Raw genomic sequence first — 16,585 nt, 5'->3', positions numbered from 1 at the left:
GTGTGTGTGTGTGTGTGTGTGTGTGTGTGTGTGTGTGTGTGTGTGTGGGTGGGACCACTGATAAAGGCTATCAGAGTGCGATACTTTAGTAAAGACAAAAAGGAAATGTCTGTCTTTTTTGAAGAGTGCAATTTGTGGAGCTGCAATGTGTGTGTCAAAGACAGAGCTTTGTGTGTGTGTGTGTGTGTGTGTGTGTAGGTGTGTGTGCGTGCACGTGTTATAATAATTCACACTCACTTTTCACTTCAATAGACTTTATTAAATATCTTTGTCGAGATGGTATGATTCTGTTAAAGTGCCCCCTGGGAAACGTTCCCTTACAGCTGGCTTAATCAAATAATCAGATTGGTCACAAACAGGAGTCATTGGCCACATACAACACACAGATTACCTTAAATATGTCTTATGCAATTGTGCCATTCACATATGGTCCCTAGTTACCATAAATACTTTGTTAACATAAGTCTTATATAATACTGCCATAGTACACATCCATTTACAATGGAAGAAAGAAAGGTGAACATTGTGCAAGGACACAAACAGGAACTCTTCACACAAGATATTCCATTGAGTTCCCATGACACTGAGAATACAGGTAATATGTATTACAATTAATATATACTATATTACAGTAAATGCATTAGGATTCAGACAGATACAACGATACTTTCTTCCCAGTCTCAAGAGGAGAGTACATTCTCACATCCTTGTGCTATTCTCTAAAATAAAAGACTGGCACAACTGCCAGAGGATTATATAGACGTCATTCTTAATCTCGTCAGAAGGCCTGTCAGTCATCTCAAAACATTCGGTCAAAAAGACTCACAATCACAGAAAGAAACACACTATAGAAATTGCATCGCAGTCAAGGTTCAATAATACAGTAGACAACCTTTTACAAACACCTATAATCTATAAGAAGTTCTATATGAAGGACAATGGATTGCTCTGTTCCCGATTAGCTTTCTTTGGCTCACAAAATCACTATAAATAAACTTTACTGTAGTTCCTGTGATTACACATACAAGTGTATTACCATGTAATACACATAAAGATACATTTACAATAAAATACCTGAATCTGCAAACAGTGGAAATGCAATAAATATGAGTTCTTATATAATCAAATAGTAATATTTAAACAATGCTATAAACACATATGGGTACCACATGATTGCATGAATACAGACAACGAGCCAGCGTTTTACAAGTTAACAGTTGTCACAGACTTGGGATAGCTGTAGACATTTTAAATCTTAATCTTAAACTTCTACGAGTGAAAATATAGCAGACCGCATATCAGTTGCTGGAGGTTATCTAAAACCTCTCAGCTTAACACGCTTAGTACCATGGTGTGCACATTAGGTCATAATAAGCTTATTTTTTTAACACAATGCGAGCTTAAAATACATTACAGGATACAGTCAAATGTGCCACATGCACACCTGCACACACACACACACACACTGCTTCAGGGGCACGGACACTGGTTTAGGTCGGTGCACTGAGATTAAACATATGCACAGCTGAAAGCACCAATGATTCAACTTTGCGTAGCAAATGCATGATACAGCGGAATATTTTTATGATAGTTTGTTATATTTTCATCTGTGCTTTTCTGCCTTGCAGTGTTTGACAACACACACACACACACACACACACACACACACACACACACACACACATTACTAGAATCCACATTAGAGCATGTTTGTTGTACCCGGAGCCTTCAGATACTTAGTACTTATATATTTTGTCTAGAGGAGGAACTATGTGGGACGAGCGAGTAAGACACTCAAAGTCTTTCTCATTGCTAGCTTCTCATCGCTTGGAGAAACAGTCAGAGCGCTTCAGACAAAGAAAGACTGGATAGAAAGAACCTAAAACATGTCTTATCATTATTCTGTCTGCGGCGCTGTGAATGTTTCACCTCAGCGGCGTTTGCCTTGGAATTACAACGGACAGAAGACTGCACTACTGGCCACTACAGCAGTGACGGCTGAGAGGTCTACAGGTCTTGACCCAGCCTCTCAATCTCATCGATGAGGAAGTCGATGTCGGACTGGGTGACAGCAAGGTTGGAGACGACCATGCGGAAGAAGTTGACATTTTTGCCCTGAGGCTGGTAGCCCACCATGGTGGTCCCTGACTCCATCATCATGGCCTTAATCTTTGGTGCCACCTGGTGGAGTAGACGAGTTAGAAATTAATTGCATTCCTGATGGGAGTGTGCTGAAAACATTCATTGGTTGTATGGATAAAAAAAGGAGGGAAAACATGAAAGGTGATAAAAGGAGATAATGTATGCTTTTGCTTTATTGTTTTAATTATATATTTTATTTAACAAGGATGATACGCTGAATATTTATTTCACCAGAAACAGCTAAAAGCTCATTTCCATCTGTAGTCCACTGGCTGACCACCGGTGATGAAACAGAAGGAAAGGTGTCTTACCCTATGGAGCTTTTCTCGCCGCTCCTCACCGTCAGGCATGCCTCTCAGGCTGGGTGGGATGTACCAGAAGCAGACATTGGTGTGCTGGGGCTGCACACAGAAATAAACACTGTTAAAATATCCACACACCTCTGGAACTTTATTTTTATAGTTACACCACACAAAAAGAAAAGGAAGGAGATCTATTGGAGGAAAGAGTGCAAGAGAAATACTGTGATGGAGAAGAGTTACAATCACAAAGCATTAACATACCAATAATTGCAGTTTGTTAAGCTAATATGAGATTGTTTGTTATTGGGTAACCCCCCTAAATGGTTTCGGTCATGCCAGTATAGCTTATTAACCTAAAAAGATATCAAATGTAATGCTCCTTAGTGATTGAAAATAACCTAGATAGAATAGAAAATTAGAGAAGCTCACCACTCCATCAAACACCATCTGATATCCCTCCCTGTTCTTGATCTTGTTGTACAGGTACTGAGACAGGTCCAAACACCTGTCAATGTGCTGCTCAAAACCTATGGTGCCCTGCAGGAGAAAAATAATCTGTAAGGCACTAATTACAACAAATGAGTATAAAGCCACAGCATCTGTTATAATAACATGACCATGACCATTCCTATTGGCTTTTATTCACCTTGGCCTTCCACATGAGCCAGAACTTAAAGATGTCGACGTGTCGGCCACACTGGATTGCTTTGTCCCCTGTGTCGTAGTTGGTGTCGTACTGTTTGTCTGGTTGGAACAGGTAGCCAGCACACATGGAGTTACATCCTGCCAGGATTCCCTGCAGACACACATAAAGCACATACACTGTTAACCTTTGTTTGTTTTATGCCCATTGCACGTTAGCACTATGTAGAGCATTCGCAGACTGCAAAGGTTACATTAATATGAACATATAATGTATAACAATAATCCAGGTACAACACGCAGTACACAAATAAAACCTTCAGAATCCTGTGTTTAAACGGCTTTAAAAATGTATAAAATAGTTTTCATTGTGTGTTTACTGTACCTTCTCTTTGACCAGGATTGCAGAGCACTGCAGAGGCACGCCCATCATCTTGTGCGGGTTCCATGTGACAGAGTTGGCCCTGCAAAGTTTAATATATACGTCTTAATGCACTGAGGTAGTTTCAGAGAAAACTTTCTTCAAATCACAATGCAGAGCAACCCATCCGTCCCCATGTACTCACCTCTCAACTCCATTAAGCTTATGGCGATGCTTCCTGGACATCAGGAGTCCACCACCCCACGCCCCCTGAGGAGGAGACAGCTCTTTTAGAGGAGGGTTATACAGGCAAGGACGTATAATACTACCACTACCAATATATACGACAAAAACTGCTCCAGTGTCGACTACTCACATCAACATGGAGCCACAAGTTGTACTTCTCACAGATGTCAGCGATCTCATTGATGGGGTCGAATGCTCCGTACACTGTCGAACCAGCCGTGGCATTCACAAACAATGGCACATAGCCCTGCAGAACCAACACGCATGACAATTAGAGGGTTGAAGAGCGAGGAGGAATAAAGAGAGAAACAAACTAAGAGAGAGAAAATAAAGCAACAATAACACTGACCTTCTGTTTAGCATCAAGGATCTTGGCCTCCAGATCTGCAGGAATGACTCTCCCCCTGAAAGAGCATCGAGCACCATGTTATCACCAACATGCCATATACAAGAGTCATGGAACAGTGTCTTTCCCGTTTTCGTGACATTGTTCACATGCAGCATTTTACACATTTACTGTATTAATTGTGGCTTTAAAGGAAATGAATTCCCCACCTCTCGTCTGTGCTCAGCAGGATCACATTCTCAGAGCCAAAACCCAGAGCAGCTCCAGCCTTCTTTATGGAGTAGTGACTCTGTAGGGACAACAGACATCTTTCATTGAAATAATCATGTAAAATAATACAGTGACGATTTTGTGAGGTAATTGCTACTTCAGCTTTGAGTTTGCTTTCTGTCATATTGTCAGCAACGCTTTGCAGACAAAAGCAGATGTAAGAAAAAGTAAATGGAACCCATAAAAGTAGCCATTGCCTGGACTCAAATAGACCTACTGATTATTACCGGACTTTATCAACGGCCTCAATCTACAGCCAATGAAGCATAGCGTCTGCTTGATTAGCATACTGTGTGTGTGTGTGTGTGTGACGTACGTGTTCAGATGTGAAGAGGACAAGGCGAGGAGCAGCACACATGCCCTTGGTCTTGACCTCGGGGAAATACTTGTACCGTGCGATCATCACACTGTACATGTTGGAAATAGCGCCCCCTACAGAGGAGAGACAGACGCATCAGCACCATGGACAGCAGCATGGTAACTAATGGTAACTAATTATTGCAAAAAATTGAAATAGTATTCGCTCATTAGACTTTTTCAACCCACAATGACACCCACTCAACCAGTTATTCATAGACCAACCTGGTGAAAAGAGTCCATCCCCCTCTCCATTGGGCCAACCAATCATCTCTCTCATTTTCTTCAGAGTCAGCTGCTCCATCAACACAAACACTGGAGCGATCTCATAGGTGAACCTGTCAATCACATCACAAAGCGTGTGAATGTAGCGCGTCATTACACATTACTGTAACGGTGGAGGCAATAACGTCTAGCATGAAGAATGACAGAAGATTCTTATGCACACACTTGCAGATGAGAAAGCCTAAAATCGGACACGCCAAAACACACACACACACATTGGTTTTTTTCATTAGCCGCGCTATAATTCCATCCATGGAGCACAAACTGGAGCTCGTGCTGACTGGGCTAATTAAAAAGTGTCTGATAGGAGTCGGGCAGCAAACATTCATATTCAAAAGCTTTCTAAAATCACTCAGTGGTTTAATTAAAGCATACAAAGCTCTGATGGCTATCTGTCAATCCTGCCAATCTCAGTGGCGAGTCTGAATGGGGCTGATTTGATGGCTGAGAGGACGTGAGTGTGTGTGTGTGTGTGTGTGTGTGTGTGTGTGTTTGTGTGTGTGTGTGCGTGTGTGTGTGTGTGTGTGTGTGTGTGTCTGTGTGTGTGAAAGACCGGCAGGGAGAGTGTTTCAAAGAGATAACAGCCTCTGTTGACCCTGAAATTCAGAAATTGAGGGAGACGCCATAATTGTAAATTTTATTCTTTCATTAGAAGAAAGTAAAAGACGTCCAAAAGTAATATTCACAACTCAGGAAGACTTTTTAGAGTAGTGAGACACAGCTTTCAAAACAATGGTAGATGTGATTCTGATCTCTCTGTCGGCTGACAAAAGACAAAATGGCTCGTAGCTCCGCGGACAACAAAAGAGCAACACTGCTGGAGAAGCTTAAGTAGATTAAACGTGTCACAGAAAGCCAACTCGGTGAGGCCTGAGCTTTTACTGCCTTTGCTAACCGACAGGCCATCTCATCGCCTCCCACACACACACACTTAGGACTGATCCCTGTTTACCCCGCTTTTAATGAGGCCAGTTACACAACACTCCTCCACCCTTATCAGCCACCGCCACCACCACCATTACCATCCAGAGCAACAATCATATCTCCTCTCTACCTCGATTCCTCTCTGTCTCGTTCACAAGTATCTAAACGAGAACTGAATCGATTTCGTAGCTTGGTTAGACAGCAGGAGGGATAAAGGCTGTGAGCAGTATGGAAACAATGCACCGAGGGAAAATGTGACAACAAAGGGAAGAGGAGGGGATGATAAGGAAGCCGAGCAAGGAAAAGCACACAGAACAAAACAGCAGAAACAAATGGCAGAGAATTCGAGAGAAAAGAAAATAGAGTGAATTCTATGGTCGAGGATAGATGGAAATTGAATAAGAAACAGAAGGATGGAGGAACAGAGAAGAAAAAGGCATTTTTCTTGTGTAATTATTCCCTGTGAGGGCTCAGCCACGGTTTATTGGAACATTAGCTTCTGGTCAATACCCCAGATAAGATTGTGATCGCTGGGCTTCGACTATATGAACAGCGACAGCAATGCATAAAATCACAAAGAAGTCTTATTTTGTCGCCTCTCACTGGGCTAATTTCAGAAATATGATATTCTTTGATATATTGGAATTAGGGTCCATATAAGGAACACAAAGAATACCTAATATCCTGGATGGATCTTAAAATGTACCCAGAGCAGAAAAGGGACAAAAGCAGGACACCTTTTTAAAATTCTCCTTCTCTCCGTGAGTCATTTCACGCTGTAATGACAATAATGGTGATCATTATCACAATCAGAGCCAATCATTGGTCTTTTCAGGGTGAAAATTACCCCTCAGTCACCTGCCCGTCTCCAGGGACAGCCCCTAAATGCCCTTATTATCGTCATCAAGGGCACTCAATGTGTATGAGCCTGCGTTTGAATGCATGCGTGTGTGTGTGTGCGTGTCTATGTGACTAACCCTCTGACCCCCCCACTGCACTCTCCTCTCAGCCCCCTCAAAGGAGCACTGAGTCAGTCTGTAACCACGGGGACAATGGAGCCAGAATGAGAGCACTCCGCAGGGAGCTGCAGCAGCCAGTTTCCACCGTGTGACGTGGTTTTCTGTGCAGCCGGAGAACATTGTGTGTCAGTGTGGGGCCCAGCTGGCCTATCTGCTAAGACCAGCTCACAATGAGCCTGCAGCAAATGGACTGGAAATCCTAGCTGCTGTATCTGGGACAGCCAGAGCTGGTATGTGTGTGTGTGTGTGTGTCATTATGAAAGTGTGCGCCAGTGTGTGAATTCAATGGCCCTGTCTTCTTCCAACCAGGAGATGAGAAGTTTTTTTTATTCCCTGAGAGGGGGTGGTTTCCTAAGCTAATGTTTTGAGAAATGGGATAAATTAAGTGTCTCAATTTCCTTTAGCGTTTGGTTTATTATCCTTCCGTTGATCTTTTCTTTAGCAGCCAGTCTAGGAGGAAATATTTTAAACATGAGCATATACATGTTGTATATTGTCCTCTGCCCACTGCTTATCTCGTGTGGTCTTTTTGCACTATAGCGGGTGCTGATGTCTCTGTAGCAATATGTCAGTTATTACCATGAAACTCTGTTTCTACAACAATGTCACCGAAGAAAACTCCTGCAGATTTGTTGCACTGTTTTTGTTGTCATACCCAGATTGTTTTCTCTCAAAGGTATGAGTAGACATGAATGAATTAGTCGATTAGTCAATTCTAAAAACCTTTAAGTTCTAAGGATTTCCCTTTGTCATGTGTTAGTAAATTGAGTATTTTTAGGTTTTGCTAAAAAAAAAAGATATTTCAAAAAAGACATTTCATGATGTCATCTTTTGCTTTTGGGAAAGTGGGACTGGCAGTTTTTTTTTTGTTAAAAAATGTTAACTGGATAATGACTAAATAATTATCCGATTAGACGATAAAGAAAATCATCGATAATTGCAGCCCTACTTAAACATGCTGTACATTTCCTTCTTAGCCCCTAAAGTCAGTCTTAATACTTAATATTAATTTTGTAATTTCTCCACTGAGAATAAATTGAGAGGGCTTGTGTCTGTGTTCAATAGTGATGTTTTTTTATCATCCAGTGGTCATAACAGAGTTATAGCTTATTTACAGCATGTGTGTGTGTGTGTTGAGACTGTGTGATCTTGATGTGGTTCATGCCCTCTATTAGACTTGGCCACCATGTAACTGTGACCTGAGATCAATATGCAATCTAACCACCCCTGGGGCTGTGCTGCCTTCCATGCAGTACAGCACAGTGGCAGCCTACCGCCTCAACACACAGTCTCAACAGGACAAACCAAACACTTTATATAACTGCCCTCAGAGGCCGTATTCGACCAACTGTGGTGGTAGCTGAGAGGACTAAAATAAGCACATCCACCCTCACTATATATGATAATGACTGGGGGCTATTTCCAGTGGCCTACAAGCTGGAAACCTCAATTGTCCTGTCATGACATGGAGAGGTGTTCCCCCGAACAGACAGGCCAATAACTGTGTCATGCAAAAGCAAAGAGAGCGTAACTTACATGTTGGTGTTAGCAGTGGAGGTGAGCCACTCCCCGGCCAGACCGATGATGTCCAGACCAGAAGACAGCTGGTTGAAGAATCGTGGGTGACCTAAACATGAAAAATATAACTCTCTTAATGTCTTTCCTATTAACAGGGCTTCACTGCCCCTCAGCCTCTCGTGTTTTAGATGAAAAAAGAAAGCAGAAGGAAAGACAGACACTGAAACATCTGCCTTGTCCTGAGTACGTTCGCTTTGTGAAGGCATATAATGACGACAATGTGCTGCAGGCTAAAGCTGACCGCCTACATCTGATTGTGAAAATACATAAAAAATGTAAACACCCCATAAAGAAACAGTTCTTCATTTCAATATTCACAGTTGTTCGACCATGAAACCTCAGGGATGTGACATAGCACTTCTCAGTGTACATAATTACATTGGTAACAAGGCTATATGACAGCCATTTAGACTCTAAGGTGCTTGCACACACAGAAACCGTCAATAGGCCTGGAGCCTAAATGCAGTCATGGATGTAAGCACCTTGTGGAGGTGGTGCTGTGTGGCTCACACCAAAAAAATACGTGATTCTTATTGAGTTACTTCTGAACGAAAAATATAAAATGTGAATACAATAAATCTAATATCAAAGACTTTGCTGCTTAACAGCGAGAGGACAGACAGATCCGCTTCATATTTCAGCACTGCGGACAGCTCCTAGAGTGGGACTTCGCAAGATTGAGCACAAGAACCCACGCCGAGTCTCCGAATGAAAAGTGGGGTTGAGTTGTAGGCACAGTAGACCCGGCGTGATATATAAAACCCAAGGGACAGTTTGAGCGTTGTCGTTTTTAACAGCTTGAAACAGCCCGTGTTAAGATCCCCTCAGGCGACACTCGCTTTAATAAGTCGAGGGGGAAGAAAAGGAGGATGTCGACTGAATTACCATTGGGACAATAAATATGGCAGTCGTCGTAATGGGTAGTGCACTATCTGGCAAACAGCTCCCTCTCTAATGGTTCGTGTTGAATTCACCAATTCACATGAAAGTGAGAAGATGGACACGTCTTTTTTTTCTTTTTTTAATATCATAATATAGGAATATTAATGGAGATGCCAGCCGAGAGGTAAATATCATAAAATGACTGTAACATTCTGATAGGTTATGCTTGTAATGACATCTATTACTATATCTTGGTCTGCAGGTAAAAATACTATTTTTGAACTGACAGCGAAGGTTAATTGCTTTTCATCTCCACACATTCAGTGACCTTTTGCTATTTAAAATAACGTTTGCCACCATATAAATTATTTATAACCCCCACATTTCCTCAGGTGCAGCTCCATAGTACAGCTCAACATTGAAGATGTCCTGGCCTACCTGTCCGGACGCCATATTTGAGCGTGTCCCTGCAGTCCACCAGGATCTGCTCCAGGGATTCGGGCTGGTCGGACAGCTCCAGGTTGAAGCCCTCCATGCCCTCCAGGAGCTGGTGAGGGTGGTGGAAGTCCAGCACCTTGGTGGAGCGGTCGAAAGTCTTCTTGACGTAGGTGGTGAGGATGTCGACCATCTCCAACAAAAACTGAATGGTGGGCTCCTCTCCATTTTTGGCTGGCAGCAGGTCTAAGAGGTGAGGAGTGGAAATGTAACTTTCGCTAAATTTGGCTTTCACTGGAGCCCACCTTTTATAGAGCCAGGCTCTGAGCATGTTAACCATCACTGTTTAATTGAGTAGCCTTTAGAAAGCTTTGGGCACATATTCTTTTAAGTACAAATTTGATTTTGCATTTCTTACAATTTTTCTGTTATGTCTAATAATTATTTCCTTTCACCAACAGTCACTTTAATTCGAAGTAATGAGCCGACGACTATTGTGACCACGGAACGTGCAGCTCTAATAAAGCATGTAAATGGTTCGAGAAATGAGCGATAGCTTTTTTTTTCTTTTCTTTTTTTTAACGCGTAGTGCAGAGTAGCTCTCACCTCTGGCGAACAGGTTGGAGAAGTCGGTCTCGGTGAGGCGGAAGCGCGCGTCCCTGTCACTGTTGTCACACGAGAGCAGGTTCTTCTGGCCCGCGAGCCTCCCTTTCTCGTCCAGACTGTTGTTCTTCTGCAGGAACCCTAGGGTGTTACACGGCGGAGGGCAGGAGTTATCACCAAACACTTCCATCCCAAACTCAAGCAAAAATACGAAATATGAGACCAAAACAAATACAAATTAAAAAGAAAAAAAAATCAAGAAAGACGAATAATGAATGTCCAAATATTCAGCGTTATTAAGTCTATAAATATGTATATCTGTGTTATTAATCAGCTCCTAATGCCCGGATTCTTTCATGAGAAAAGCTTTTCTGGTGGAGGCCAAACCCATCCAGGCCATATATGTAGCCTACACAGGGAAGAGGGACCACACGCGTCTGTGTGTGGGGTGGGTGCCACCCACCACCCTGTGACATCACAACCACACCCCAGTGAGGAAGCACCCAGAAGCACCCAGTCCACAGACTGATCGGCTCAGTAGACATGCCCGCGGCGATGACCCATACAGCCAATAAATGCGCACCCTTAAGAGGGGATAATGACGGATGTACAGACCCCAAGCCCTATATGTTTTGAACTCTATGATTGATCATTATGTAGGCTCGTTATAGCTGCAGGATAATGAGGTCACGTTTGGGCCAGTCGTGCGCAAAATACGTGAAGTCACACACCCTTGTTATGTGTAAGCGTAAAATATTGTCTCTTATATTTTTCAATGGAAACTCCATAATGCCTTGCTCATTAAATCGTATATGACATATTCGAAATCAATATGTGAGACCCTCTAACTACCATAGCCTCCGTATAGAAATATTCCCATTCAATATATATTCCAATCCAATAAAAAATGTAATTTAGACCAATCAGAATCTATTTATTGATTTTCTCATTCTCGGAAATGGCGATATCAAACGTATTCGATTCTTTGGTCATAATTGATTTCTGCCGTAACAAACGGGCCAACATAGCATGTTTGAATGGATCATATATTCATTTCCCGTTTGCACAGCTGCACGAATAACATATTCATTTGTATTTTTTGAGTCACCGAAAGAAACAAATTCCTTCAAAGGATGACTGCAAAATCACGTCCGCTAATACAGGCAATCAGTGAGATTAACAGCTTTCAAAGAAAAACAAATGTATTCTTGTCTGACTGGAAAATGAAAATACTGGTGTATAAACAGGTTATTCTGGGCTTTATAACATCTCCAGGCCTGTCTCGATGGTTTTTCTCTTGGCGGTGAAATAGAAAAGACATGGGGGGTTCGGGGGGGGTGATCCGGGGCTCTCATCTTCAGACCTACAGGCTAATGTCCACTGACCTTTGGAAGATGGAAACACACTGTGACAGTCGTGGATGGTCCTGCTCTATAACCGCCTTTATAATGGCCTATTTCAGGCCTCCAAACGGGTTTATTCATTTACAAACAAAAAAAGAATAACAGCTACCCTGTTATGACATTTTAAACGGAATGGGGGCAAAATACACATCACGTTCAGAATATTATCATACATTCTCCATATGCCAAATAATCTGGCTCTTCCAAAAATGCATTATTCTAAGATGTCAGAATGTGACTGAGGTGATAGGAGTTGATTTTGAGTGCCCAGAAACAAAAAAAACTTACCACAAATCTTCATCCCCAGCTTCCGTGTGCATCCGTGCATCCACGCATATTCGTTGGCTAAAACAGAATGAACGTTTGAGTTTCATGGTGTGCAGGCCGCGGAGACAACGTGGATGGGCGGATGATGCAGCTGGTGGAGCACAGTGAGCACAGTGGAAGCGTGATGCGGACGGCTCTTGGCCGGGTGTGATGTGATGTGACTCTGAACTCTCAGGTTGTTTTGGTATTTTCATTTTTAAGCATTAACCTAGTTTGGCTCAACTTGTTTGGCTCAAGGTGGTCTTTGTTGAACCGAAACTTTATCCACTATTGTTTTTATTTTTTATTTGATTTACCACAGCACCCACTGATCGTAAGGGGATGAGCCTTATAACATTTCCGATTTGAGTTCAATCAATGGACACCGACAGTGGCCGGCTCACACACCCAGCCAAGGGGCGGGGTGGAATTAACGCCCGTGAAATGAGCTCACGGAGGAGGGCAGGAATTAATTGAGTGAAACGCAGTATGTGACTGGAGCGAGCTGGAAATGACTATGGCCGGAAAGTCTATAGCCGGCGTATTGCAGAAACTTCAAAGCCGGCCATGGTGCGTCTCATGCATCCACACTCACAGCTACACACAAACCCGAGCGTGGACATGCGTGAGCAGAGATGGAGCAGAAGCCCGGGGGGAATAAAAAAAATGCAGAGAGCGAGGCTGCGAGTACACCTGATGGAAAACTTTCAAAACAACAAGTATTTAAATTCACTGAAGCAATTGAGAGAGAACGGCTCGAGGTGGTGAGGCCAAGGCATACACACACACACACACACACACACACACACAGGCAGCCGCGCGTGCGCGCGCGCACACACGCGACCACAGACACTACAAGCCGCCAGGCGTGAGATGAAGCGTGGAAGAGAGATAATGGCAACATCCAGCAGCAGTATACGAACAGAATCAGACAAAACAAACATCTTCTTTTTAATCGGACTTTCGCGGGACAAATTCACATTCGAAATATGTCTGAGGTTTTCAGACATGTTTATCGACACCCAAGGGCCACACATAAAAGATTCATAAAATAAATTGTTCGATAAAGAGAGAAAATATGAAATTGAATTGAACACCGGTGCCGAGGAACTGTATCTGATTTCCTTTTACATTTGGCCGAAGACAAAAACATGAAATGATTTCCCCGCGTTGCGCTGCAAATGGCTGCTCGAGTGCACTATTATGGGGACAATTGTGTGCATGCAACAACGGCTTTAAAATGATTAATTAACCAATGGGTTAATGTATCACCTACATCAATATATTCAGCCACTTTTTGAAAATGAACAGCAAAATATGTCTCAAAGAGCAACTAATATATACAGCCTACAGCCTCGAGGGCCTAAAACATCCTGGCTGGGAAACGAGATAAGATGAATCATGACAGAAATAAATTATCATTAACATATATATATATATATATATATAATTATATATTTTATTTTCTTCCTTGCAAAATGCTTCAAAACATTTTAAATAGCACGATTAAAACCCAGACAACGAAGGCGTTACTGTAAGAAAAAAAAGGGAAAATGTTGAAAACAGGAATATATTCGATCGGAAAATGCTTTTTTATTCCAAAATGTCATCAGTGAAATGCCCTTGGATCATTATAAATAGCAATGCTTTAATGGTGCATTCTTTCTGCGCCAGGTCCACTGCTCGGTGCGCACCGCTGATCCGCCAGACAGCGACAGGCAGCTGTGATGGCTCTGTTTTTAACCGGAATGATTAACGACAAAGCCCACACAGCAAATGGCCCGGGCGAGACCCGTTTTTATCAGACAGAGAAGGAGGGGAGCGAGAGAGAGAGGCGGGGAAGCAGACAGAGAGGTGCGCGTGTGTGTGTGGAGGGGAGAGTACTGGGTTTAAGCCTTCGTGTTGGCAATAGATCGCACTGCATAAGTGTCTTTGAGCAAGGCACTGAATCCCTGTCAGCTCCAGTGGGCTGTTTCTGTAAACGCAGCTTTTACGCGCCGGAGACGGACAGCCTTAAGGAGAATTTACCCTCGGGGATCGATGCGGGATCACAGAGCGTTATGAACAGAGAGAGGAGTGTGAGTACGTACTTGTGGATGGAGGTCTTAAATTGGCGGAGTTGGGGTCCTGGTCCCCGCCAGAGGTTCTCGGTTCAGACGTGGCCATCAGTTCTCTGTTATCTGATCTCCAGCTGGGAAATAATTCAACTGCAAACAAAACGGTCCAGGGTTAGAAGATAGCCAGGTCAGTTTACACAAATCACACCTAATATATATATTAACTGCAGTCCATTTGATTGATATAACAGGATTTTATCCGAAAATGAGGCAATCCACTGTGCGTAACCATACGATTTATTCCCGAAGGAGAGCTGATTGGGCTACGAACCAAGCCGCGCAATTTGCAGAGAATTGCACATTGACGCACAAGCATTACGCGCACCAGGATAAACAGTCTTGGTGATAACATAATGCCTATGGGTACATTCATTTCGGAGATATTGCTCAATATGTCATGCATTCAATTGGTCATTAATTACTCCCAGGGCTACTGACATTAATGGCCAATATTAAAGATAAAATTCAAAAGTTGTCAGGGAGATATGAGAAATATATTTCCTTTGTTACTGTACGTTCTAATGGCTCGTTGAAACAAAATGACCTTTTTCATCAGAGCAGCGCCAGACTGTTAACATTTGAGCTGTGTCATCACAAAGGAATAAAAACAAAAATATTAAATACAAAAAAGATGCATTCAGCCTGCCATACTCAAGATGACATATGAGGAACAACTAAATTAATAGATGACAGGACAGACTGATTTATTAAGCAAATATTGATAAGATGCAGCGGCATTTACCAATTGACTCAGCAATCGACATTTCAATTAAGTTGCGCTTTGGACAAGCACATTCCATACCACCATCACTCACTGTCATCGTGGTCTGAGGGACAGACTGGACTCCTAATGAATCCCTTCTGTCACTCATCCGGGACTGATTTCTTTCAAACGATATGACGAATTATAACAGATCTGTATATTGCCCCCCTCCCCCCCAAAAAATAACTCCGACGTTACAATCACCTGTGTGTCTATGAAAAAAATATGAATCATATCAACATATCAAGGGGCGCATGATATGAAAGGCGGAGGCATCTTACCGGCTCAGGAGCGCACAGGTTGCCGAGTCCAGAGAAAACTAAAGCTAGATGTTACAATTACCACCCAAAGGCACGACAAGCAACAGTCCAGTGATGACGGTATACCAACAGAGCGCACTAATACAATCCCATCCAGCGGCGCGCAAGTGACCCTTTTCTCCCTCAAGAATATTTTTTATTCGTTATTTATATCTCAGACTCCGGCTGCCCATTGGTCTCTTCACGCAAGCATGAGTCACAGCCTTGCCTCCCTCTGACGACTAATGAAGCTTCCCTGAGTGCTACTGACAGCCACAATCCACTTTAAGGAGCCTAAAAGGGCGAAAAGGAAAAGCACCAGTGACGTATGCCCGCCGATCCTCTGTGCGTCTCCAGGTGTGGGTGTGGGTGTCACAGGATGGAGACGTGAATATGAAATGGGGTTTTTTCTGAGTGGGTTACCTATAGCAGTTGACCTTGGGATGACAAACACAGTTGGCTTATGGGTCTTAGGAACAGCAGTTCAGAATTCATACAACTCAGTTTCAATGGAAATGTGGAGGCATCCATCAAGCACTGACTGTAATATTCACCTTCATGAGATGACAACATTGCATGCATCATAATTTTTGACCTGCACCCTTTTTTTATTAATAACAACCGTGACATGGACAATAACACAGAGGCATCAAAGTCAATCCAGCTTGGAGGGCGTTGACTCACTGTCATCCTCCTGCCTGTGTCCTGGTCCACCGAACTAACCAGAGACCAGCCGTTATGTGCATTCAGTCATTGCAAATTACACAGCCTTCATCAGAGGGAACTCATACTTTGTCACAAGTGCCATCATGTGATAATAACTCACATATTCTGCCTGATAGCATCCCACAAGGATGGATTAGCTGTGTGTATGTGTGTGGGAGAGGCTGTGTAAGTGATGATAAAGTGTGCACATAGAAAACCCTTCGCTGGTCTTAATGTACATATCTACATTTAATCATACATTTATTTGTGTTCCTTTAAAAGTGTCAAGATGTCAACATCTCACTTCTTCCTGTGTTGAAGCTGTGTTTTATAAAACTTTGTAATAATCTGCAGAGTTCCTTGACCCATCAAGGTAGCGCCAACAGAACCAGTTTGAACTTGTTTTGCTGGTTGATCAGTTTAGCCTCATTTGTGACCATCTGTGCTCTGAACCTTAATCTGCCACTCCGTCACATAAGTCAAGTTTTCATCCAAATGTTGTGCCAATTTTAACAGTATTTCTGGAAAATATGCAAAAGAACACATGCTTTTTCATCCATTGGGCAAAAATGAGGCTTTGGTTCTTTGAGATAAACAGCT

General features: G+C 42.7%; 1 protein-coding gene across 2 annotated transcripts; it reads right to left on the bottom strand.

The window, feature by feature from the left end:
• Window positions 1-237: 237 nt before the first annotated feature.
• On the bottom strand, window positions 238-15,536 carry gad1b (glutamate decarboxylase 1b). 2 transcript variants are annotated; one of them, XM_031855284.1, is made up of 17 exons: window positions 15,263-15,535; window positions 14,192-14,308; window positions 12,084-12,140; window positions 10,396-10,533; window positions 9,793-10,035; window positions 8,431-8,521; window positions 4,892-5,004; window positions 4,626-4,741; window positions 4,249-4,328; window positions 4,043-4,097; window positions 3,824-3,940; window positions 3,653-3,717; window positions 3,472-3,550; window positions 3,091-3,240; window positions 2,874-2,981; window positions 2,454-2,543; window positions 238-2,181 (listed from the first exon to the last, which is right to left on the bottom strand). In XM_031855284.1, exons 2-17 carry the CDS (start codon window positions 14,265-14,267, stop codon window positions 2,008-2,010), a joined length of 1,752 nt encoding a protein of 583 aa, XP_031711144.1. In that variant the 5' UTR covers window positions 14,268-14,308; window positions 15,263-15,535; the 3' UTR covers window positions 238-2,007. The 2 variants fall into 2 exon arrangements, with proteins under 2 accessions (XP_031711144.1, XP_031711145.1); XM_031855285.1 differs by lacking the exon at window positions 12,084-12,140 and having other exon boundaries at window positions 15,263-15,536.
• Window positions 15,537-16,585: the final 1,049 nt, after the last annotated feature.

Source organism: Anarrhichthys ocellatus, unplaced genomic scaffold, assembly GCF_004355925.1.
Source record: "Anarrhichthys ocellatus isolate YVR2014 unplaced genomic scaffold, GSC_Weel_1.0 scaffold15, whole genome shotgun sequence".
In the NCBI taxonomy this organism is placed as follows: domain Eukaryota; kingdom Metazoa; phylum Chordata; class Actinopteri; order Perciformes; family Anarhichadidae; genus Anarrhichthys; species Anarrhichthys ocellatus.
Note: the sequence above shows the minus strand (reverse complement) of the source record. Positions and strands in the feature narration are given on the sequence as shown.